A 27,333-nucleotide genomic window follows, 5' to 3' on the forward strand; every position below is an offset into this window, starting at 1 on the left:
CAGATTCAATGGACCAAATGGTCTCCTTCTACACTGTAGGATTTTATGATTCCTACAGGAGTCACTGACTGAGCTGTTTAGCTCTGAGACTGTCTTCTTTTGGTTTGGACAGTCACAGTAGACCCTTGTACTGATTTAGGAGTTACTGCTACAGCAATTGAGTTTCAGTGATATTCATGACAAGCTGCTAAAAACATCAGCCTTGCCAACAATGTGGAGCTTGAAAACAGCAGGTTATTTTCTTACAGCAATACCATCATGGGAGGGATAGCCATCCTTCAAAGATCTTTACATGGTAACAATGCAGAGTAGCAGATCTTCAGATAAAAATACGACCACCTGAATACGGCAACATTTGGCAGAGTATTCTACCAAACAAAGTCCTCTCTTGTCGACATTAGTCATGCTTAATAAACAACATCATGCTGTTTGAGCATTGTTGTGGTTTATGACCTAACCATGGAATCATGGGCCAGGATTTTTTGTAAGGAGGGGTTTTCCCATCCCACCACATGAAGAGTAGGTGATCATGCATCCTCACCAATGTAATTAGATATGGCTTTTGGGGCTAAAAGGATCAAAGGATATATGGGGGGAGGCAAGATCAGGATATTGAATTTGATGATCAGCCATGATCAAAATGAATGGGGGAGCAGGTTCAGAGGGCCAAATGGTACTCCTGTTTCTATTTCCTACATTTTTATGTTAACTCTGGCTGCCCCATAGCCATTTCATGTTCCAATAATCATTAATTGACCGGAGATGGCACTTCCACCCCTCATTTGAAGAAGATCCTACCACGAGAACTATCGATCAATCACAAGTGATAGAGTTTAGAGAAACTCGAGGTGCTAAAGGCAGACAAGTCACCAGGTCCCGACAAACTGCATGCTCAGGTTTTAATGGAAGTGGCTGCAGAGGTAATGGGCCTGTTGGTTGAAATTTTTCATAACTTGCTAAATTCTGGGAGGGTACCAAAAGGTAGAAAACAGCCAATATGATGCCCTTGTTCAAAAAGGGGGAAGGCAGGCAACTATAGGCTAGTTAGTTTAACATTTATTATTGGCAAGATGCTGAAGTCAATAATCAGAGGAAATAGCAAATTATTTAGGAAAGCTGAATATAATCAAACCTGGTCAACATGGTTTTATGAAAGATAAATCATAGTTGACAAATTTGCTCAACTTCTTTTGAGGATGTGATTGGAAGAGTAGATAGAGAGGAATTTAGATTTTAAATAGGGAATTGACAAGGTGCCACACAATAAGCTTGCGCATAAAGTAAAAGCGCATGGAACTGGAGGACATGTGTTAGCATGGATCGGAAACTAGCTGTCAGATAAATAAATGGGCCCTTTTCAGATTGGAAAGGAGTACCATACAGATCCATTCTTGGCCTACAATTGTTCGCTCTTTATATTCTGTTCCTTCCTCCAGATCATTAACGTAAGATTTCAAAATTTGCCTATGATACAAAGATCGATGAAAAAACATGTTGTGATGAGGAGATTGAGATTCTTCAATGGAATTATGGATAGATCGGATGACTGGATGAAAACCTGGCAAATGGTGTTTAATGTAGGAAAGTGTTAGGTGGGAGGAATCAAAAATAAGATTTTTATCGAAACGGAGGGAGACTGCAGGTGAGTAAAGTATGGAGGGATCTAGTGCGTACATCACAAATGGCTAGAGAACATGTCCAAAAAATAGTTCAGAAGTCAAATGGCATGTTGGCCTTTAATTGCAAAAGAGTTGAGTTTAAAAACAGGAAGATTTTCTTGCAATTGTACAGGGTTTTGGTGAAGCCTCACCTAGAATACTGCAGACAGTTTTGTGCCCCTTACCTTAAAAAGGATATAGTAACATTGGAGGCAGCCCATAGGAGACTTACCAGACTTACTGATGGGATGAGAGGGTGCCCTATCAAGAGAGATTAAATAGTGGATTTGTATTCCTTGGAGTTTAGAAGAGTGAGGAATAACTCAAGATTTATTTAGAAGAATTATTCAAACAAATAATATCCTCAGGGAGCTTGATAGGGTAGACAGTGAGATGTTCTCACTAGTGGAAGAGTCTCAAACAAGGGAACATGGCTACAAGACCGGTTATTTAAAACTGGGATGCTTGGAAGTTTATTCTCACAGAGGGTGGGGAATCTCTGGAATTCTCTGTCTCAGGTCATGGAGGCTTGATCGCTAGAAATATTTAAAGTAGAGGTGGGTAAATATTTGATTGAGGTGAAGTCAGTGGTGAGCTGGCAAGCTGGATACAAAACTGGCTCTGTCAAAGAAGACAGGGTAGCAGTGGAAGGGTATGTTTCTGAGTAGAGGGCTGTGACAAGTGGCGTTCCTCAGAGATCAGTGTTGGGACCTTTTTACTATTTGTAATATATGTAAATGATTTGGAGGAAAATATAACTGGTTTGATTAGTAAGTTTGTAGATGACACAAAGGTTGGTGGAGGACCTTCAGAGAATATAGCAGGATATAGATCAGTTGAAGACTTGGCAGATGGAGACAAATGTGAGTTTGTGTTTTAGAAGGTCTAATACAGATAGGAAATGTACAGTAAATTGCAGAACCCTTAAGAGTATTGATAGGCAGAGGGATCTGTGTGTACAGGTTCACAGGTCACTGAAAGTGGCAACGCAGGTGGAGAGGTAGTCAAGAAGGTATATGGCTTGCCTTCATTGCCGGGGCATTGAGTTTAAAGATTGGCTAGCCATGTTGCAACTTTATAGAAGCTTAGTTAGGCCGCACTTGGAATATAGTGTTCAGTTCTGGTCACCACACTACCAGAAGGATGTGGAAGCTTTGGAGTGGGTACAGAGAAGATTTTGCCTGGTGTGGAGGGCATTAGCTATGAGGAGAAGTTGGAGAAGCTTGGTTTGTTGTCACTGGAATGATGGAGGTTGAGGGGTGACCTGATAGAAGTCTCTAAAATTATGAAGGGCTTGGACAGAATGAACAGTCAGAAGCTTTTTTCCAGGGTGGAAGAGTCATTTACTAGGGGGCACAGGTTTAAGGTGCGAGGAGTAAGGTTTAAAGGAGATGTACGGGGCATATTTTTCACAGAGTAGTGGATGACTGGATGAAAACCTGGCAAATGGTCTTTAATGTAGGGAAACTTGTTGGCATGGGAGGTAGTGGAAGCGGATACGGTAGTGACTTTTAAGGGGTATCTTGAGAAATACATGAATGGGATGGGAATAGAGGGATACGGTCCTCAGAAGGGTAGTGGGTTTTAGTTCAGTGGGGCAGCATGGTCAATGCAGGCTTGGAGGGCCAGAGGGCCTGTTCTTGTGCTGTAATTTTCTTTGTTCTTTGCCTAAAGGATCATGGAGACAGAAGAGGAGTTGAGGCTGGCATAGAACATCCATGATCGTATTGAATGGTGGGGAAGGCTTAAATGACCTGAAGACTTAGTCCTGCTTCTATTTCTTGTGTTCTTGTAGCCTCAGTAATGATAGGACTGGGACTAGGAATTGTTCCCAAAATCTAAATCACAGGAGTCCAGGACCAGCTAAGTGTAGGGTTTCCAGGTGGAGAGGGGAGATGAGGCCCAGGGCCCAGATAAGTTGGGCATTCTTCATTGGCTTTCATTTACCTACCATGATCCCATACCAAGGGTCAGTAGAAAATGGTTGCATCTTGAAACGCTACTGAAGGATGCAAATAAACCATTAGATTTTGTTTCAGCAGCTACACGCTGATGAGTTTCAGGGTGTCACTAAACCTTCCCACAGACCTATTTAACTGGAATTGTACAGAATGAATTAGAATTATTTTGCTTCATACTGTTACCCAATGTGTGACTCCAGTGATATTGGTGCCGCGATCAGAAAAAATTTGGCCTTGGAGGGAGTGCAGAGGAGGTTTACTAGGCTGATACCGGAGTTGAGGGGGTTGAACTATGAGGAGAGGCTGAATAAACTAGGCTTGTACTCATTGGAGTTCAGAAGAATGAGGGGAGATCTCATTGAGACGTATAAGATGATGAATGGGATGGATAGGATAGAGGTGGAGAGACTCTTCCCACTGAAAAAAGACAGTAGGACTAGGGGGCACAGCCTCAAGATAAAGGGGGGGGCGTTTTAAAACGGAGTTGAGGAGGAACTTCTTCACTCAAAGGGTGGTGAATCTCTGGAATTCTCTACCCATTGAAGTGGTGGAGGCTGCCTCGCTAAATATTTTCAAGAAGCGGGTTGATGGGTTTTTGATAAGAGAGGGGATTAAGGGTTATGGGGAGAGGGCCGGAAAGTGGAACTGAGCCACGACAGATCAGCCATGATCTTATTGAATGGCGGGGCAGGCTCGAAGGGCCAGATGGCCTACTCCTGCTCCTATTTCTTATGTTCTTAAAATTGCTTTCTTTATTGAAAGCTTGAAATGGGCTATAATGGATTGGCAGTTCGTTTTACACTGTGCACTCTCCTTTTCCACTGAACAGAAATCACTGGTCCATTTAGTACTACTTCCAAAAACAAAATTTCACCTCTGTGAATCTAGCTCAAGTGTACATTTCTAACAAGGTGTCAGTCCACCATGTTAGTTTCCGGAGGCACTTCTGAATGGTGCTGGCCTGTTACATAGACCCCACTCTTTTTAACCAGGCTTGTTATTAATGGATGAGCTTTGTGGCCTGGCAGGGTGCAATTGCTTGCTTTGTGCATTTTGATTACATGTCCCACAAAATTAAGGTCTATTTTATAGGAGCAGGAGAAGGCCATTCAGCCCATGGAGCCTGCTCCACAATTTGATAAGCTCGTTAGCTGATTTGCTTGAGGCCTCAAATCCATTTTCCTGTCAACCCACCCTACACCCTTTGATTTACTTGTGGATCAGGAATCCACATAAGTCGGCTTTATGGATTGATGCTGTCAATGTAAGTTAGGAGAAAGTGCCTCTGAAGTTTGGATTTTCATTCTGAGATGATGGGGTTCCCTAGCTGAGGGTTGGGCCAGGCAACCCCTGCAATGAATGTGGATGTTGCCAGGTGTAGTGGCATTATTTTTTGCAGTTTTTTTAAAAAAAATTAATAACTCTTGGCCCTCACACCCTTTTTAACCCACTACTCACTCCCCATACCACATCACTGCCAATCCTCCCCACCCACCCAACCCCCATGGTCCCTTCTGTCCTCCATGCCAATATATGTTCCTGTCCACCCTCATGGGCTCTCATTCTCTCCATGTCAACCTCTGCACACCTCATAGCCCTTCATACACCCCATGACCTCTTATGTCCGTCTGCCACCTGATAACACCTGAACACCCCAATGGCTCAACATCGTCTCCATGACAACTATACCTTTATGCCCATCCCATGGTTCCTCGGTGGCACATCATTCTTGGCCTTTGGCATGCCAACCCATGTTCCACTATCATTTGCCCTTGCACCTACCATGCAAACTCACTCAGTATCTATCATGGGCAGGTATCTGGAGCCATGCTGAGATAGAATTCAAAATGTCTATTGTAGATTTTGATTTTTTTTGAAAAAGGTGTATGTCAAAGATCCCATGGCTGTATTAAAGGGAGACCAGTGAGTTCTCTCAGCATCCTGACCAACATTTAAAGTCACTAAAGAAAAGAGAAGCCTGATCAATGTATTTGGTATGTAAATTAGTTAGTGTTTTTCTACAATGCAGTGCAACAGTGAATATATTTCAAAACTTAATTCTTTTAGTCATTTGGTGATATAGAATTTGTGTACTCCTGATGAAAGAGTCAAGTGAAAAGCTTCAACATGTTTCTCTTTTCAACATTATTTAATTCATTGATTTGAGAAGTACTTTTGGATGTGCTAATATCATGAAGGCACAATATCATTACTAATACGTCTTTTGCTTTGTCATGTGAGCCACATTCAATTAATTGTTCAGCTTCATTGTAATAAATCTTCCTTGATAATAGGTTTTCCTAACAAGTTCAATACTAATTAAACTACCATCTAGAAGGACAAGGGTAGGAAACGCATGGGAACGCCATCACCTGCAAGTTCCCCTCCGAGTCACTCACTGTCCTTACTTGGAAATATATCACTGTTCCTTCCCTGTCACTGGATCAAATCCTGGACCTCCCACCCTAATAGCACTATATGTGAACTTGAACAGCTGCACTCCTATGGTGTAAGAACAAAGCTCAAATCACCTTCTCAAGGGCAATTATGAATAGGCAATAAATGTTGGTTTAGCCAGCAATACTCACATTTTGTAAAAGAATTAAAATTAAGAATCTTCTATGGCTATGCTTGTGGACACCAATGACAAAGTTGATGTCCAAAATTCCTGACCACCCCCTCCACCCATTGTCGTGGGTATAGTTTGACACATAGATCTCAGTTTCAATGCATGAAAACCAAAACAATATATGATGCTCCTGTCCAGCCTGAAAGGACAGAAATAAGGGTGAGGGTTGACTGAACCAACCTATGTGATTTGGGAAGAACACCACATGATCTGCATATAATGGAAAGCACCTTTTGGAAAGTTCATTGCCGTACTGACCCAGTTTCTGAACATGAGATATAAAATATTGTGGTACAAAGGTGAATCCATTCCCTCGTCTGAGCTTCAGAATGTAACATATAAGCTTGATGGGAGCTCCCATCACACTAAGCCCCATGTTTCATAGATGTCAACTCCAAAGATCGGAGACCTGGAAGAACTTCTTTAGGAATGTAAAACACCTTAAAATTTAATACAAGCATGGAAGCTTAGTTATTAAAATGCACATTACACTTCTTAATAAATACCATCTCCATCTCATAGATGTAATCTGATATCTTCAATAGGGAAGATAGCTGGAATATCTGAACTTGATTAGATTTTTGATATGTTTGTCAGCTAAAGATGTTTTGGAAATAAATAATTGTTGTAGAGATTTAAGGAAAGGTTGAATGGGTCCACATATTATGGGCAGTTTAATCTTCAAATAGAAACCAGCCTTTCTTATTCTAGCCAGGCTGCACTTTAAAGTTCTCATAAATTCGTATAAAATATGTAGTTTTAATGAAAGTTTCTTTCTAATGATACTGCATTTCAATAGTAACCATATTTAAATGCATCAAGTAGAATAAAAATGTGATGGAATGAGTTTAAACCGTGAACTCTATATGGTGATTTTTGTTTTAAATTCATTTGAGGGACATGAGCATCACTGGCTGGCCAGCATGTATTTCCCACCTCTCGTTGCACTTGGGCAGTTTAAAGTGAACCACATTGCTGTGGCTCTGGAGTCGCATGAGGCCAGACCAGGTCGGGTTGGCAGGTTTCTTTCCCCACCAGGTGGATTTTTCTGACAATCGTTTGACAGTCAGCAATAGATTCTTGATTCTAGTCTTTTTTTAAACTGAATTCAAATTCCACCATCTGCCATTGCAAGATTCGAATCCCGAATCTCCAGAACTTTAGCTGAGTTTCTAGGTTAGTAGCAATAATACCACTAGGCCATCACCTCCCCATGTTTCCCTCAACATAAGTGCTAACTCCAAAGATTAAAGATGTGAATGAACTATTTTTAAGGATGTAAAACACCTTAAAGTATAGTGCAAGCCTGGGGGCTTAGTAATTAAGTGTTGAGGAAGTAGCTATAGCTTTTGGACTAACTGGAATTTTCAAAATTTTATATTATATCACCCACATCAGAGATCTGAATCTTATAACTTAGAGGGGGAAGGTGAAAGCAGGGCCAGATCTGTTGTTTGGCACTAATGATCTCACCATCCCGTTTAAAAAAAAAACAATCAATTCTGAAGTCCTAGTTTTGTTCATCTTTGATGGGAGATTAGTTGCCAATTATCCCAACTCCATGTCATTGTATTCATTTCTCTGCCCTGCCCATTCCTAAGGACTGGGTTAATGTGCCCTATGAAGAAGGAGGGTATTTCTGACGTCAGCTGCTTGATGTAACTCTGCAGATCTGGATACCAGAAGTTGCTATCCAAATTATACTCTTACAATGGGTAGACACCTTATAGTTAAACACCAAACCTGACCCATTGTTGTATTGTCACAATACAAAGGTATTATGTTATAAATAAATTATAAAACTATTTGCCATTCTGGTATAAGAGGGCATGGATTATCACTTTTTTAACTTGAACCTCCTGTGTCCTTTTTTTTGGTGATCGTTATAACTTTTACAATTAGTTATTAATATTAAATAGTCACATGGCAGTGCAGAACTTGAATATTGCTGAAAAGTGAGACAGGTTGCAAAACTTTTCATCTTGTGCTCATTGGGGCAACTAGACGAATGCCACGTTGCAAATAACCAGAACAATTGACATAACGAGAAGAGGGTGCCAATTGGGTGACAAGTCAATTCTGGTCAGGGTTTGCCATGCAGAAAGCTACAGGAAATAACAAGCTCTCTGAGCCCCTGAGTTATTTTTAAAAAAGGCACAAGGCTTGAACATCTTCCTTTTGTTTGCAGAGGATGGATCCCTGTAATAGATACACATTACAAGCTTGACCAATTCATCATATCCCTCTTTTCAGAGGCACTATTTATTCAAGATTTCCTCTTGTTACACTGACAGTTGAAGTAATTTGAAAAGTATTTCACCTACATTTTAAGTGGTTGATTACACAACTGAGCAGCCAGGTACTTCTAAAAGGCAGATTGCTAATAATGAAATGTATTTTCTTTTATGACTGGATTCTGAAAATATAAACATATTTCTTTACACTGATTAATGAAGTATGTAGGAATATGTTTCAGCCTAAGGTCACACTCCCTGTACTTCAGTAGATTGGGTGATATGATGGAAGAATTTAGAGGTGCCAATTTGAATCAGGTAGATTGTTTTGCGTACCTAGAGATTTCTGAAATGCAGACATCAATCAGGGTCTATTTTCTGATACAACACATTACCTGGCAGAGACTCACAGTTCATCCATCCATGGTTGCTTATTAGGCCACTCGTTGCCTGTTCCACAACTCAATTATGGATTCTGGGAACATTTCTTCCCAAAAGTATTTCCGCATGAAAGCCTAATTTTCCTTTTTCTTGTGTGTGTCTCAATGTGGAAGCATTGGTCATTGAACTTGCAAGGCCACTTCATCAGCAACAAAGCAAACAAGTCACAGTTCAGCTGGCCCCATATTTGATCAGGCTCCTTTTAAAAAATCCACCTGAAACAAAGTGGATTAGCTTGTGTGGATCTGGGTCCTATACCAGTTATAGACTACCTGACCATTTCATTTTAACTTGGTAAAATAAGGAAACTCATTTAAAACAAAAAGAAATTAGATGACGGAGTTAAAATAACATGCAAATTGGGAACGCTATGAGGTCTGCTTCGAAGTGTAACAGGTTTCAATATCTCTGAAGATGTGATCAATCTATGGGGATACCAGATTCTCTTGCTCTGACATAATTTCTCTGACCCATTTTTGAGTGCTCCCTTACCCCATGTGAATATAACTTCACCTTGCCAAACCATGCCTGATCCCAAAGCTCCTGCTTGTGGATGCTTTTCATCCTATTTTTGTAAGCAACGGATAGGAGGCAATGAACTGTAAAATGTTGGCATTGTTAAAACCTGATGTTACTTTAAAAGGAACTTAACTTAGAAACACTTACAGATTGAAGGTACTACTTATTTTCATAAGAAGCTACAGCTGCACAAATTGCAGTTTAAAGACAACAAAATATTCTTTGTGGGTGTGAAAATAAAAGGCTAATTATTGAATTGCCTACAGAAGGATTGGAAATGGATAACACAGTGCAGAAGAAGAGACTGATAGAAATTTCTGAGAGAAGATTATGTTAACTGGGTTCAATAAAGAGTGGTCAGAAGGGACACAGGTGGGATGCAGACTGTGGCGGTTACCAGCTTAGCCAGATGTTCTGCTTCTGTCCTGTAAATTCTGTGTAATCCTGCGTGGAATGTAGAACAAGAAATATATAGGGAACTGCAGAAAAAAAACATAGGCAGAGTTAATATGCCATTTTAAACACTTGTCCCATGTATCTTTTCCATTGACTTGATGTCAATTTTGTCTCATTACATCCCAATGAAAAGGATCATGGAGTGTTTTGCTGCATTAAAGATGCTGTATAAATGCAAGTTGTTGCCATATTTTACCTTACAAATATATTCTATTAATAGCTCAGGCATATGATTTGCAGTATATTCAAATAATTTGAAATTTTCTGATATTGTACATTGTATGAATTGTTAACTTGCAGTAAGGAGTAAGTTGGTGCATAGTTTCTTGATTTTTTTTTACATAAACTTAAATTGCTCCTACACTTAAAGTATTTTACCTTTGTTGCAATAATAATATTTTCCATCTCTTTTTAATTGATATTTCTGAATACTTCATTGAAAGATTGTTGTCATGATTTATATTTTTTGGTTTAGAATTATTTTCAAAGAATTAAGAGTTGTAAAGTGTTTGAAGCCTATGTTATTGATGCTCTTTTTATGGTTCAGATATTTATATGGTCAGAAAAGAAGATTTATCAATGATTTCATTTTTAAACCGTTCCACACATGTCAATATTACTGTGGAGTTCATTGGTTCAGTACGTAATTTGTACTGGGTAAATGGGTATTGGAGGACCATAAATTGGCATGGGGACTTCAAGGGCCCATGGGTGTGGGTAGAAGTGAGTTGACATGGTGGGAGAATGGGGAGCAGGGAGGGGGTATGGCTAAGACCTTTTGAACGTGCCTTCCTGAATCCTCTGAAGCACAAGACATAGAGCATCTGGCCTGACTCCATGAAAATTGGATGGCTAGGAGATGCCTACCCTTGCAATGGAGTACACCAAGTTCGGGGTACGGAGTGCTGGCTCATTGCGTGCAATCTTACTTCATGCCAGTGAAAACTCAGGATGTCAGGAATGAAGATGGGAATCCAAGAATCAGATCACATCCTTCTGGCATTTTTAAATGACTCAGGAGTCATTTTGAATCTGTGGAAAGCCAGACCACAAACGTTGAACCACAGGAGGAAAAATACACTCTTTCTGTTGCAACCTTGGCTTGCATTGGTGAAAATATTTTCTCTTGTGTATGGGTGGAAATCTGTGATAGAACCTACTGAGAATTCTGAGGTGTTCTAAATCTATTGTCTGAGCTTTCTGTTGGCAAAGGTGTTCATTGATTTCTGATTACTACTTCATAGTTATTAACATACAGAAAGAAAAGAAACACTATTAATATAATTAAATTATTTATTGTATGCATTTTATTATAGGCTTTATTGACTTCTGTTCAATTTGGCAATAATCTTTTTCCAACACTTGCTCCTTAGTATCACAAAGTACTTCACATATCTTGAGCTATTAGGACAAATACTTTGAATAGGCTTTGTATCAATTTGTGTTATTGTTACAAAATACAAGCGATAGAAATTCTAAATGAGCTACAATGGTGCAGCAACCAATATTTTTTTGCTGATTCACTACTACCCATTTTGCATTGCCATTCAATACCAAGTTAACCCCTGAAAGCAAATTATTTCGTTCAAAGTGAAAGGTTAGTTATAAAGCATGTCTTTGAACAGTAACTTAAGAAAGTGACAGAAGACGCAACTTTAGCTTTAAATTCCCCTCTAAGTTGGAAAGTTTTTAAATTTAAATCACTGTGCTCATTTCCAAGTCTCTCATTTCTTCCAAGCTCACATTTTCGTCTGAGAGGGGATGGAAAAAGCAGGTAACCAGATGTCAGGAAATCTCTGAACATAAGCAGGATAGTCGACAAAAAATATTAGATTATGTCATGTAATAACAAACAATTTTATGTAAATCTCTAAAACTAAATAATTATGACACCACAGTATAACAAAATTGAATCAATTTTAAAGCAAATAGAGATGGCTGGAGCTTTCTAAATAACTCAATAATTGTGTATTACAGGAACATATAAATGTATATACATGTTTGTATTATGTTTTGCTATGATGGCAGGTGAATGTGAATATTACGATTTGTCTTCACCAAAGGTCATATTACTCTAAGGTCAGTATAGCGTGTATACCCTTAGAACCAAGAAATTGAAAACACTGGAATCAGTGAGATTGAAAATTATCTACTGTCAAATGTTAAGATTGCTTGTTTTTCTTTTGGCTAGACTGAAATTGGCTTTATGTTTTGTCATTTGTTTTCAGTGACCCTTTGAGGTGAACAGCTCCTATCTCAAAGCTGCTGTTTCAATATATTATTGACTGAGCTTTGTGCGAGTTTGGTCTTTCTGCTAGAATTACTTGATATAGATCTTGGCTTGTGGGCAATTACCCAGGCAGCAAGTGGAGTTGCTGCACTTGGACCCATTTAATGTGCTGAAGGTATAGAGCAGTGACTAGACCAAGAAAAGAGATGCATAGATCATTCTTATGTACTAATAGCCATAGGCACATTGGAACCACTATTCGTCTAAACTTTCAACATATGTTTGCTTGATGGATAAACTAGTGATATTGGAAATTATAGTCTTTCCAATAGCTAAATTTGGTTCTTTTAAAAAAATGTCTGAAGTTTTAATCACTTCCAATATTACTGTGCTGGATTTGAAATAATAAATATCTCATGCAAGATTAAATTTACATTAAGAAAGCATGGGGACTGCAGACTCAAACTTATTAAAGGAAGTACAGCGCTAAAGTTATGCATTGATATATTTGTATTACTTTCCATTAAAAATATGGATTGTAGTACAATTTTTGTTACCAAAACAAAATCAATAAATAGTTTAGATGGTTAGTTGTCATGTCTGGACAATGTTTTAATATTGGGTTAAACCATGTAAATCTCATTGGACAATAGGCATGGTATCAAACTGAACAGACTTGCATTTGGTCTTGGGCAGCACCAATTCCCTGTCACACTTCAGGATGTAGTTTTAATATATCTTCAGAGATTTTCTAATTACAACAGTGTTACAATGTTGGTTGATAATGAGAGATTGCTAATTACTGGTATTAGAAATCATGACTTTTCCTTGCCTTGTAATTTCGCAGAGAACCGAAAAGTCATGATTTCTAATCCAAGTAACTCATCCCTTGCGGAATCACAGAATTGTTATAGTACTGAAGGAGGCCGTTTGGCCTGTGTCTGCACTAGGTCTGCAAATGAGCATCAAGGCTGAGTGCCATTTCCCTATTTTTCCACTCCCCCGTTCTCCCCCTGTCCTCCCATAGCTCTGCACACCATTTCTATTCAAATAATCATCAACTGCCTCTTGAATGCCTTGATTGAGCCTAACTCCACCATACCTTCAGGCAGTGCATTCCAGACCTAAACCACTGGCTGTGTGAGATTTTTTTTCACACAACACATTTGCTTCTTTTGCAAATCACTTTAAATCTGTGCCTTCTCAATCTTGATCCTTTGACAAGTCAAACAACTTTTCCCTATCCACTCTGTCCAGCTCCCTCATCATTTAAACATCTCTATCAAATCTGCTCTCAAAGTTCTTCTCTCTAAGGAGAATAGTCTCAATTTCTCCAGTTTATCCTCGTATCTGAAGTTTCTCATCCCTAGAAACATTCTTGTAAACCTCATCTGCACTTTATCCAATGTGCTTCTGTCCTCCCTAGATTATGGTGCCCAGAGCTGTACACAGTATTCCCGCTGAGGTTTAACTAGTGCAGTGTACAAGTTTAGCATATCCTCCTTACTCTTACTTTGTGTCCCTATTTATAAAGCCCGGAAGACTGAGTGCGATCTTATCACGCCTGTTCAACCATGTACCTGCTGCAGTGAAGATGGAGAATTTGGCGACAAGCCAAATCTCTGTTCACTGCAATAGGGTGGGAAAATCCCGCTGGCATAGATTGGAATTTTCTGAAAGTTTGTGTTTTATTAACTATTCTCGCCGCCCAGATCCCTCTGCCCTTGTACCCCTTTAAGAAATTTATCCCTTTTTTATTGTCATTCTATGTTCTTCCTACCAAAATGCATCAACTCACACTTCACACTGAATTTCATCTACCACCTATCTCCTTACTCCACCAATTTGTCTGTTCTTTTTAAGTTCTAAACTGAGCTCTTCACAATTTACAATGCTTCTAAGTTTTGTGTCATCCACAAATTTTGAAATTGGCCCTTGCATACCATGATATAAATCATTAATACTTTTCCAAGAAAACAGTGACTGGACCAGGTAGCGAGTTTAGCTGGCCAGTAAGGGCATCATCATAGTTAGCACTGCTGCCTCAGCACCAGGGACCAGGATTCAATTCTGACCTTGGGTGACTGTCTAGTGTGGAGTTTCCACATTCTCCCTGTGTCAGCATGGGTTTCCTCCCACAGTCCAAAGATGTGTGGGTTAGGTTGATTGGCCATGTTAAATTGCCCCTTAGTATCTGGGGGATTAGCAGGGTAAATGCATGCAATTATGGAAATAAGGCCTGGTTGGAATAGTTGTTAAATCAGGCTTGATGGACCAAATGACCTCTTTCTGCAATGTAGGGAATTTATGATTCTTTGTAAAGCAATGGTCCCAATGTCGAACCCTGGGGAACACCACTAAAACCTGTCAACAGTAGTTAACTGTTTTAAAAAAAAAACCATCTATGATAAAATCTAATAGGTCCTTGTATGATGTGTTGAATTTTCTTCAAATAAAAAAAATCAAGTCTTCCAACCAGGAAGAAGCAGTGGGGGATTTCCATGTTGATAGAATCTGCCTGCAGGTTATAAATGAAGTGAGACTGGCCAATTTGAATGGAACACCAATTATGGCTATCAAAGGACAAGGCTGCATGACAATGGAGATATCAGCCAGCTACGAACACGAACAAGAATGTAGGGTATGGTCTGTAAGTTGAGTAGAGAACCTTTTTATAAAGGTCAATAGGAAAGCTAGCAGGGCCTGGGGCTTTGCCACTTTGCATTAACTTAATACATTTTGGTATCCAGACACAAACGACTGTCTAAATCTCTGCTCATTTCCACATCCAAGGCTGAAATGTTCAAATTAGTTAAAAAGGCAGTCATTGTCTGACAGGGATTCAGCATTGTTATAAAAGTTACTATAAAAAGAAGCAAAAGTTGAATTAATATCAGAGGGGTCTGTAATAAGATTCTGGGAGGAGTCATAGAGCTGGGAGAAGCAGACTGGTGTCTGAGTTGGTAGATCAGAAGGTGGCCAGCTTCGTCTCCATATTCATAAAACATCCCCCTTGATGCTCAGCTTTATTTGTGGAGACTAAGTCAAATTGAGTCTGAAGTTTCCCTCTGACTGTAAATAACTCAGGATTAGGGTGTAACGGATATTGATGGTCTACTTCTAAAATTGAGTCTGCCAGCTCTTGTTTTAATATTCTTTGTTTGATACTATGCATTGTAAGAAATTATGTTCCCCTGGAGACACTAATGTGGTGGTAGAATCAGACTTATTTGTCCTGATTAAAAACACTTACGTTGGTGAATATAAATTTATAGAACACAGCACAGTACAGGTCCTTCAGCTCTCGAAGTTGTGCCGAGCTACGTCTGAACCTAAGATCAAGCTATCCCACTCCCTATCATTCTGTTGTGCTCCATGTGCCTATCCAATAACCAGCTGAATGTTCCTAAAGTGTTGCTGTACTTGCGCAGGGATATTTTGGCCTTGGAGGGAGTGCAGAGGAGGTTCACTAGGCTGATACCGGAGATGAGGGGGTAGGACTATGAAGAGAGGCTGAATAGACTGGGTTTGTACTCGTTGGAGTTTAGAAGGATGAGGGGGGATCTTATAGAGACGTATAAGATAACTAAGGGGGTGGACAGGGTAGAGGTGGAGAGATTCTTCCTGCTCAGAAAGGACAGCAGGACGAGAGGGCACAGCCTCAAGATAAGGCGGGGTGGGGGCGGGGGGTGCAATTTAGAACGGAGTTGAGGAGGAACTTCTTCACTCAAAGGGTGGTGAATCTCTGGAATTCTCTGCCCGTTGATGTGGTGGAGGCTACCTCGCTAAATATATTTAAGACACGGGTAGATAGATTTCTGATAGACAATGGAATTAAGGGTTATGGGGAGAAAGCGGGAAAGTGGAACTGAGCCACTTCAGATCAGCCATGATCTTATTGAATGGCGGGGCAGGCTCGAAGGGCTAGATGGCCTACTCCTGCTCCTATTGCTTATGTTCTTATGTCCGACTCCACTATCACAGCAGGCAGTGCATTCCACACCCCAACCACTCTGGGTAAAGAACTTACCTCTGACATCCCTCCCATATCTCCCACCATGAACCTTATAGTTATGCTCCCTAGTAACAGCGACATCCACTGAGGAAATGGTCTCTGAGCGTCCACTCTATCTATCCCCCTCATCATCTTACAAGCTTCTATTACGTCGCCTCTCATCCTCCTCTGCTCTAAAGGGAAAAGCCCCATTTCCCTCAACCTTTCCTCATAAGACCTACCCTCCAAACCACGTAGCATCCAGGTAAATCTCCTCTGCACTCTCTCCAATGCTTCCACATCCTTCTTATAGTGAGGTGACCAGAACTGCACACAATATTCCAGATGTGGTCTCACCAAGGTCCTGTATAGTTGCAGCATAACCCCATGACTCTTAAACTCAAACCCCCTGTTAATAAACACTAACACATGATAAGCCTTCTTCATGGCTTTATCCACTTGAGTGGCAACCTTCAGCGATCTATGGATATGAACCCAAAGATTTCTCTTCCTCCACATTCCTCAGAGCCCTACCGTTGACCCTATAATTCACATTCAAGTTTGTCCTATCAAAATGAATCACCTCGCACTTTTGTAAAAACCTTTATCAGATAGTAAAGTTGTGCTAAATCTCCATGGGGAGAAGAGCTTTGGAAGTAGGTTAGCAGGATTAGTAGGATTACCTGGGGTTATGAGATAGGACCTGAGTAAGATGCTCTGTCAGAGAGTTGGTGCAGACTTGATGGGCCGAATGGCCACCTCCCTCATTGTTGGGATTCTATGATTCTAAACTCCATAAATCTCATTGGACAATATTATCAAATTGTAGGAACTTGCTTCTGATCTTAAACAGCATCGATTCCCTGTCACCCAGCAACAAGCAGTTTTGATATATCTTCAGAGATTTCTAACTACAACAGTGTTGCCATGGCATAAAACCAGACTGCTGGTACATAAACAAGACAATTGCAATGAAAATTGATGAAGCATAGGAACCAGGTGAGATGCATCCATGTACAATGAAAGTGAGAATGGAAATGGCAGGGGAACAAGCCATAATCTTCCAGCCTTCTTCAGACTTAGGAAGTGCCAGAGAATTGCAAATGTTACGTCCTTGCTCTACAATTACAGCTCCAGCAATTACAGGCCAGTCAGTTTAACATCAACAGGGGGCAAGCTTCTAGAGGCAATTATTTGGGATGAAATTAGCAGTCACGTAGAAAAAATTGGGTTGATTATTAAGAGCCAGCATGGATTTATAAAGGGAAAATTGTGTTTAACTTGCTGGGGGACTTCTGGCTGAGCAATGCAGAGGAAGCATATGAGATGTTTCTCCTGAAAATACTTTTACAATGTAATTTTCACTACACCATTATATTTTTTATTTATTACTGCAAAAGCTAACTTAAACACTCAGGCACCAAGTCTACTTAAGCATGTCTAAGACTTTAAAGCGTACAAAGGGAAATAAAATTGTAAGATAAGGCGATGCCTGCCAAGATGGCTTCAGCTAAGATGGCAACCAGCTCTCCCACACCTCTGATAGCTAAAACTCTGAGTAAAATTCTTGTCACCGAGCTCAACAAATCCCAACAAAGTTTGGTTCTGGAATGGAAAATGCATTAGGAGATAAGCTGGATCCAATTTGATTCTTCCTTGACCAATTTGATTCTTCCAGCTGTGGATTCTCCCACTAATACGCTGGCCAATATTGGACCAGTCTCTCGGATCACAGCAATAGGATCTGTCCACTAGAGTTCCAGCGGATACAGCCATTAAACAGTGTGTCACCACAGGCCAACATCAATGACTTGCAAAATTAGTCAAGATGACAAACCTACATTTTGTCGGATACCAGAGGGGACCAAGGGCTGAAGCCCAACACAATTTATATCAATTTTATTTAGAGAGAGGAGATTTTCCCCTTACCTGGAGCAAGACAGAGCCTGTCAACCCAAAATTTGCCTGCGCAATCTCACATGAGCCATGTACGTTTCCATCACTACAAGGAGGAGGCGTTTATTCTTCAGTGGGTGAAGGAACATCACAATTTCACTTATGGTCAAGATTTACAGGGGCATGAGTGCAGATCTGGAAAGGAAGGAAGCAAGCAGTATCTATCATCAAGTCCACACTGCACAAGAAAGGAGTAAGCTTTAGGTTAATCCACCTTGCCTGTTTCTGCATCACACTCGAAGGGAGAAGATCACTTCTTTGACACACAGGAGGCAGATTCTTCCCTTCAGTGGAACAGATTAAATTCTTGACTAACTGAAAATAGTGACCAATGGAGACGTTCAAACACAAGATGACACAAAACAACGCCAAAAGCTTATCCTCATGGATAGCTCAGCAAATAGCATTGCCAATTCACCTAGCCTGCACACCTTTGTTTTTGATTTGATTTCTTATTGTCACATCTATTGGCATACAGTAAAAGTTATTGTTTCTCGTGTGCTGTACAGACAAAGCATACTATTCATCGAGAAGGAAAGGAGAGAGTGCAAAACGTAGCGTGACAGTCATAGCTAGGGTGTGGAGAAAAATGAACTTAATGCAAGGCAGGTCGATCCAAAAGTCTGACAGCAGGGAAGAAGCTATTCTTGTGTCGATTGGTATGTAACCTCAGACGTTTATATCTTTTTCCCAACAGAAGGTGGAAGAAAGAATGTCTGGAGTGTGTGGATCCTTAATTATGCTGGCTGCTTTTCTGGAGGCAGTGGGAAGTGTAGACAGAGTTAATTGGTAGGAGACTGGTTTGAATGATGGACTAGGCTTTGTTCACGACCCTTAATTGTTTAATTGTTAATTATTATTTAATCCAATATTTAAAACATTGTCCAAGCTGGCTGGTAATCAGCTAAACTATTTAAAGGTTTTGTTTCAGTAATGTTGCACTACCATCCAAATTTACAATGGGAAGGTGATGACATTAGCCAACTAGTCACCATTTTTCCTCCCTTCTTCTGTCCGCCTCTCTTACAGGATTGATCCTATAGAGCTCTTGGCCTACCTCAGGCGTTCTGTCCCTCTGAAGACAAATGGAACTCTCACAAGCTGAGCAGTGGCATGAGTTCTGTCAAAATCCAAGTGAATGTCGTAGATCAGCATTAGAGAAAGCCTTTTTACTCCTAGAACTATGATTACCTTCCTGAAAGAATTTTTTTTTCTCTGGTCGGGAGGTAACGATGTTTATAGTTCCCAGACATCTGAAGCACACCACAGGATTGGTGTGGCACCATTCCAGTTTTGCTGCCATCCTTATGTCCTGACGAGCACAGGCCAACCTTCCCCTTAGGTGATAGGGTCTACACCTATGTTTTTATGTGGAGGGGATGCCACTCAATGATATTTCAGCTCCCCATCCATGGATGCTCAAGAATTCCATTTGTCTGGCTGCCCCTCTCTCTTGTAATTTTGAGAAAATCAAGATATTCTGACTCCCATATTGATTGCAATTATTGTTGTTCAGGTGTTTCTTTGTGTATCGCAATTTTTAAACAACGGTGCAGAATGTTGTCCTGGCTTTAGTTTGGCTGCTGCTCATTATACTGGAGGAATATAATAGGCATCTTAAACCCAAACAGTGAATAACCTTCTTCGTTGGGCATAGAAATTCAACATTCCCCCAGGTCAGAGACCCATTACATCCAATTTCCACCCCTCTACACGACGCTCCCATTACCTGGGTCATTCACATTTGATGTAGGTCCTTTGCAAGCTATGTAAAAAGGTGAAGGGAAGGTGTTCCCAGCCAAGCAGCTGACTCTCTTTCTTAGCTTATATTGTAGCTTCTGGCTGGGCCCCCATAATGCAAGTGAGTCAGGGTTCGGTGAGGCAAAGATCAGCAAGTGCAATCTGCTTTGTGGTTATAAGTGGACAAACCAGTAGACTCTAAATTTCATCCTTTGATTTTACTGATTTTGATCTCAACCAGTACAGCATTGGTGTACCTGGATATGTGAAGGTGCCAATGAGCCAATGTTTGTACCGATAATCATTGTATGATCAATTCTGGAAATTGTGTCATATGTAAGGTGAGCACAGTACCATTGTGAAAAGCTCCATTTCCAACAGCCTGTATTAAAACTATACAGATTGTCTGGATTCAGGTGTGAAGAATGGCACTCAGTGAAGTGCTGCCAATGTCTGTACTCTCAGCACTATTACAGCCCAATGAGGCTAACCACTTTCGGAGGGCAAGGGAGAAAACTGGGATAAATTCATTTCCAAATCATGTGAATTGGAAAAGTGGGAATGAACAACAGTTGTGTTTTGTTAGCAAGATTATAAAATGATTATAACATATGTGATGTTTTACAAACAAAATCACTTCTTTGTTTTACAGACGAAGACTGGGATAGCACGTCTTTTTGATGAGGAGTCTGAAAATGCCTATGACATCCGACTAAAGCTATCAAAAGATGTTATAACAATTCAAAAGCAAGATGTTATTTGTGTCAGTGGAAGTGATTCTGATTCAAATGTAAGTAGTTTATTTTGATGCCAAATGCTTTGAAGCTATGTGTTCTCAAATGAACTAAATGAGGAAATAAAGACTGTAACAATTGTTTAAGTACGAACCTGCCCTCCAGACTGATGACAAATATTTCCCTCGCCCTGCTGTCTGTAAGGCCCAATATGAAATTAGTTCAAACAATGTTAATCCAACTTCCAGTGAGCATTGACCAGTGTTAATCGGCACTAAATTTTGACCAAAGAATAGCTGCAGTGCAAAATATGCAGGTTAGGTTGATGGGCCAGGCTAAATTGATCCTGGAATTGCTGGGTGCTCTTGATAAATGTCTGAAGTTCAACAAGTTCCACTTTCCAGCACCGTCGTATTGAAAGCAAAAGAAAACATTAATTATGTGCTAAAACATTATCTGCTCCCTGAATGTATAATTGAGTACATCTTCTTTCTTGGTATTAATAATATTAAGAATCGAGGAAACTGATCAATGTTATATTCATTGGATTTAAGTACCTAGTAATCATAGACCAATTAATATAATGGAAAATGAACAATCAAGTTGAAATGGATGAGAGTTATGAGTTGACATGTGAGGCAGATATTCTCCGTTCATTATTTGTAGCAGTGTTGCAATAATGCACAATGTATTTTGAATTTCATAAGTTCTGAACTGATGAAATTTCCCCTACCCGGAGCCTATTTAAAGCAAATAAATGGTCGCGCAAAGAGAGCAATCAGTTATAGTTAAAGTTGTTCTGACAGAAGATTCATTGCGCCAGAATTGATAGAATGTTTAATTCCTGACTAAATAATGTGTCATTCAGGCTAGATCATGCAAGCAATTGGCCAACTCTGTTTGGTCAGTACTTGGTGAGATCACTGCTGGACTTCCACCTTCAAGGAAGAAACTCTGATACTGCCTGAATGGGTAGCCTTGCGCTATTCCATCATCGACTGATATTGATGATGGTTCTGTTTTGTTTATGAAGTATCCTTTTGTCTGAACGACAATGGAGAGTCGTGCTGAGAATTAATGGAGTAAAAAATAGACTAGGAGCTCGCACAAGTCCTCTGGTGTTACTAATGATGAGAACTAATAACTGTAGCTAAAGATTAGTGTCCTTGTCATGTGAGAGTAAAATGAATAAGTGCAATGGGAGAGGAAAGAGGAACAGGATTCACCTTTGATTAAGCCAATTAATCAAGCTGGTTGAATTCTATCTCTGAAACTTGGGAAGTGCGAAGCCCTGTAGTTTGTTTTTTAAGGCAGTATTTTTTGGTAAGCTTTCCTTGCTCTGTAATTTGGACAGCTGTGGCTAAGATAAATGTGGCACTAACAAAGTTGATTTATGTCCTGGTGAACTGCTGGAAATGCCAATAGCAGAGAGGGAGGCTAGTGAGATGTTTGTATTCCACAGTACAGGGTAAATATCACTTTAGTTGTTACTGACTTAAGTGAAAAGTCTTTCAGTGCCTGGAGCTCTCTGTCTTCAGCTAACTTTTGTGAAAACACAGACTGAGAACAAAAGAATGTTCCGCTTTACTTTTTCATTGACCTTTTGTCTCAAATTAGTGTGAAAAAATATAACCCCTACCATTAAAGACCAAGATTGCCATGTAAATCTGAAGAAAATCTAACTGACAAAACCAATGGAGAAACTTGTGAGATAATTGCAGAAAATGAACTGTTGTTCTGAGTGTGTCAAACTAACCAAACTATTAAAACTTCACTTAATTGCGCAATTAATAGATTTTTTTTTCCCTGTTTAGCTTAAATGAGTATAATCATCACAGTATCTGTGGTCATTATTTTTTTCTGAGAAGTGTTGACAGCCCATGTAGATTATGCACATTCATTATTTGAGGTCACAGTCGTCTGCTTGTATATTAAACCCATTATACAAAGAACCCCCAGCTTTTGTCGCGACACTACAGACTTCCTACTGAAACTCAGCACACACGGAGCAGTTGAACCAGGGACACTCCTCGTCACAATGGATGTCTCAGCGCTCTACACCAACATCCCCCACGACGATGGCATTGCTGCGACTGCCTCAGTACTCAATGCTGACAACTGCCAGTTTCCAGATGCAATTTTACAACTCATCCGCTTTATCCTGGACCACAATGTCTTCACCTTCAACAACCAGTTTTTCATCCAGACACATGGAACAGCCATGGGGACCAAATTTGCACCTCAATATGCCAACATCTTCATGCACAGGTTCGAACAAGACTTCTTCACTGCACAGAATCTTCAACCAATGCTATACACTAGATACATCGATGACATTTTCTTCCTTTGGCCTCATGGTGAACAATCACTGAAACAACTATATGATGATATCAACAAATTCCACCCCACCATCAGACTCACCATGGACTATTCCCCAGAATCAGTTGCATTCTTGGACACACGCATCTCCATTAAGGACGGTCACCTCAGCACCTCACTGTACCGCAAGCCCACAGACAATCTCACAATGCTCCACTTCTCCAGTTTCCACCCTAAACATGTTAAAGAAGCCATTCCCTATGGACAAGCCCTCCGTATACACAGGATTTGCTCAGATAAGGAGGATCATGACAGACACCTCCAGACCCTGAAAGATGCCCTCATAAGAATAGGATACGGTGCTCGACTCATAGATCAGCAGTTCCGATGCGCCACAGCGAAAAACCGCACCGATCTCCTCAGAAGGCAAACACGGGACACAGTGGACAGAGTACCCTTCGTCGTCCAGTACTTCCCCGGAGCGGAGAAGCTACGACATCTTCTCCGGAGTCTTCAACATATCATTGATGAAGACGAACATCTCGCCAGGGCTATCCCCACACCCCCACTTCTTGCTTTCAGACAACCACACAACCTCAAACAGACCATTGTTCGCAGCAAACTACCCAGCCTTCAGGAGAACAGTGACCACAATACCACACAACCCTGCCACAGCAACCTCTGCAAGACATGCCGGATCATCGACATGGATACCATCATCACACGTGAGAATACCATCCACCAGGTACATGGTAAATACTCTTGCAACTCGGCCAACATTGTCTACCTGATACATTGCAAGAAAGGATGTCCCGAAGCATGGTACATTGGGGAGACCAGGCAGACGCTACGACAACGGATGAATGAACATCGCTCGACAGTCACCAGGCAAGACTGTTCCCTTCCTGTTGGCGAACACTTCAGTGGTCACGGGCATTCAGCCTCTGACCTTCGGGTAAGCATTCTCCAAGGCGGCCTTCACGACACACGACAGTGCAGAGTCGCTGAACAGAGACTGATAACCAAGTTCCGCACACATGAGGACGGTCTCAACAGGGATCTTGGGTTCATGTCGCACTATCTGTAACCCCCGTGACTTGCCTGGGTTTGCAGAACCTCACTTACTGTACTGTCTGGAGACAATACACATCTCTTTAAACTGTGATCAGTGCTCCTTCCACTCACATTATCAGCCACTTCAGGTCTTGAACAGCAGGTTAGGTGTAAGGATTCGCATTCTAATCAGTAATCTCTAAACTGTCTGTGCTTTATAAGCTCTGTCTGAGGCCAGAACTCTCCATTCACCTGACGAAGGGACTAACCCCGAAAGCTTGTGAGTATATTATCAAATAAATAGGTTGGACTAAAACCTGGTGTTGTCAGACTTTTTACTGTATATTACAGGCCATAACATTAGAGCGGTAATCACAGTTAGATTGCCACTTCAATCGTATTCCCTTTTAGTAAAATGCAGCCATACCTTTCTCATCTGACCTTCCAACTTGAACCGGGTGAGAATAATGCAGTGCAATGTCCAGGAAACCAGGGAGTCAGATGAAAGAAAGACATGCCTCCTTTCTCATGGTACTAGCTGGCATAAAGCAGGTATGTTTAAAGGTCCAGCTACTTGAGAAGCCATAGGGAAGGTCAGTTAAAAGGATTGAGTCAGCACGGGTAGGGAGGGGTGTAGGAAATTCATGGGGTGGGGGATAGGATGGTCAGTGGAAAGGGCATAGTGTGGTCGTCGGGGCTGGGGATGGTTGGATGATCGGGAATTAGCCAGTGAGGATAGTCAATGGAGTGGGGGGGGAGGGTCTGTCTTAGGAGTCAGGGTGTAGATGGGATTGTGGAAATCTGGTGAGGTGAGGGATAATGGAGCAGATGGGAGAATTCTCAGGGTGGGTTGTGGTAGTTGGGAGGTTGGGAAGGCAATCGGGAGTTGAGGGTGCAGTGGGGTGGTTAGGGTAGTCAACCGCAGTTCAGGAGCTAAAAAGTTATTCAGGGTGGTGGGGGATTGTGAAGAGGGTAGTCGGGGGTAGGAGAGTTGAGGATGGTAGTTGGCAGGATGGTGGGAGTAGGTGGGAATGGGGGAGGTGGTCCAGAGGGTACTATGAGGGTTGAAGGAACACAAGGATTGAGGGATAGTTGGATAATTGCCCAACTGAAGTTTGAATTTCCAGTAATATTTGCATTGCAACGGCCAGGTTAGAAGGTATGTGCAGTTTGACGAGCCCCACTATTCCCGAGGTAAAACATCATTACTTTAAAATTCACTCTCACAAATAGCCAATTATTTACCTTTGCTGCTATTAGACCCAAAATAAGAAACTTTAACTAAGCTTTGTTCAATAAACTCTGATTTATTATAAAACAAAACTTTTTTAAAAAAAAAGTTGCCATAATTGGTTAATGGACAATTATACTCTGGAAGTATAACTATCTGTCCCTGCACACACCACGTACAGTTGTGTGCCCAGACACAGGCACACAAACACAAACATGCACGCGCACACGCAGGCCACAGTCAAATGGAGGTTGCTACAGAAATTGACTTTGGTGAGTAGGCTTTATAAAGGATAAAGTTTGCAAGGTTTTGATGCTGTTGCTCTGCAGTTCCATCTTGTGAAGACAAGTCACTGGTAACAGTAAATGTCTGGAGGTTCTCTCCAATGGAGCTTCAGAGCTAGATCAATTTTTCCTGTCTCAGTTTTACAGGTTTCCAAATGCAGACAAGTTATAATCAAATAAGGATTTCATGGCTGCAGGTTGATAACAACAATATACTTAATTTCAGATTCTGAGTTTAAATCTCATCCTGTCAAGTGATTTCCAGGAAACCATCAAGCCTTTCTTTTTAAGCCATTTTTTTCCATAATGATTAAGACAATTGTAATGAAAACAAACAAACATCTCTCTCCCTCGCCCACCGCCCACCCCCCACCCCCACCACCAGCCCCCTCTCCCCTCCTCAAGAGCCATGGTGATCAGAGAGCTGAAATCAGGTGATTTCCTAGAAAAGGTATGCTTGTTGACAGTCCGTGGTGAACTTATGATCTTTTCAAAAAAAAATCCAAGTGTCCAAATGATGCAATGTTCTTCCAAACTTTAAATAGAAAATACAGTTGGTGAAGATATGATTTTCCCAACAGCTTGTAATCCTCGTGTGCAGACCTCTGGGGCAGGGGAGAGGTCTTTCAGTTACCTCCTGAGTATGATGCACTGGGGAGCACAAGTATTAGATCGATGTGTATCTACTGCTGAGAACAAAAGGCAGGAATTGAAGTTCTGGCATTTTAGGGTAGTGCCACAGCAGTCAAGCTATTCTCAACTGCTAAAATAATTGATGCTGTGAATCTTTAAAAAATAGTTTTCATCAAATCCTAAAAAGAATTTAACAGAAGATTAGATTTCAAAAAGGCAAGTGGGTGTACCAGTTACAGGAACTGTTTGTTCTTGTTTCAATTCATCTTTGATTTAAGCCAACTAATTTATTTTAATTCCCTTTCCTCATCGGCTTTAGCAGTGGGAGAGAGTTTCTCCAGCATTGGAACCTGTTTCGGTCCAACGCTAGCTTAATCCTCATTTTTCATCCGCCTCCCTTTTGCAAAGTTCAGATGGAGTGGTGGACATGAAAGCAACACAGAAGCAGTTTATTGTGACACAAGTTAATCTGACTAATCACCAGTATTGATTACGATAGTTAATTCTTCTGCCACTCAGGTTGTTTCAATCATTCATAGGATTGCTGGTTAGGCAAGAATTTATTGCTCATTCTTTGTTGTCTGAGAAACTGATGGTGGGGGTTTCTTCTTAAATTGCCACATATGGTGAGCGTATTCTTTGTGAAGTGTTTTGATCCAATGAGGGGCTTTCTCGGCCACAGCAGAAGCTCATCAACTAGAAAAGACACTTTGTTTTATACAATGTAACATGTTATGGTCATTTCTTTGATATTGACGCTGTTTTTTTTATAGCCAAATAATTTTAAGCTGAATTCAAATTCTCAAACCACTGATAGGATTTGAACTCCTGTTCTCTGTATTTTCAGAGCTATAACATAAGCATTACAGTATGGTGCCTGTATTTAACATGAATGATGCAGTTTGCAAGGAATTACTACTTTGAAGAGAGTGATTACATGGCTCAATGATAGAGTTTCCACTGTCGCAACAAAAGGTTGTGGTCAACACCTCACACTTAAGGCACTTGACTATATATGCTATAGGCTGAATAATCAGTGCGTAGCTGAAGCAATACTAAAGGTGTGTCTTCTTTCAAGTGAGACATTTAGTTTAGTTCAGACCAGCCAAATTAGATTTTGCCAGTAAAGACCTATTTGAATGATGATACACAATAATTTCATCCTTCCTGATCCTCCACGAACTGAAATTAATTGTCTGCATTTTCAACAGCAATCATTGAGCTCTATTTTTAACAGGAAGAGAATTCAAGACCATCTCAT

The 27,333-nt window shown here is 40.6% G+C and overlaps 1 protein-coding gene across 1 annotated transcript in view; it reads left to right on the forward strand.

Annotated features, from left to right (window-relative positions):
- The first annotated feature begins 20,434 nt into the window (after positions 1-20,434).
- Positions 20,435-27,333, forward strand: part of sntg2 (syntrophin, gamma 2) — a 221,215-nt gene continuing 214,316 nt past the window's right edge. Inside the window, exon 1 of the mRNA XM_080193249.1 lies at positions 20,435-20,608. Coding sequence (XP_080049375.1) covers positions 20,435-20,608 — 174 coding nt within the window. The remainder of the gene's footprint in view (positions 20,609-27,333) is intronic.

This window comes from Carcharhinus amblyrhynchos, chromosome 7 (genome assembly GCF_965287045.1).
Source record: "Carcharhinus amblyrhynchos chromosome 7, sCarAmb.v2.hapA, whole genome shotgun sequence".
Classification (NCBI taxonomy): domain Eukaryota; kingdom Metazoa; phylum Chordata; class Chondrichthyes; order Carcharhiniformes; family Carcharhinidae; genus Carcharhinus; species Carcharhinus amblyrhynchos.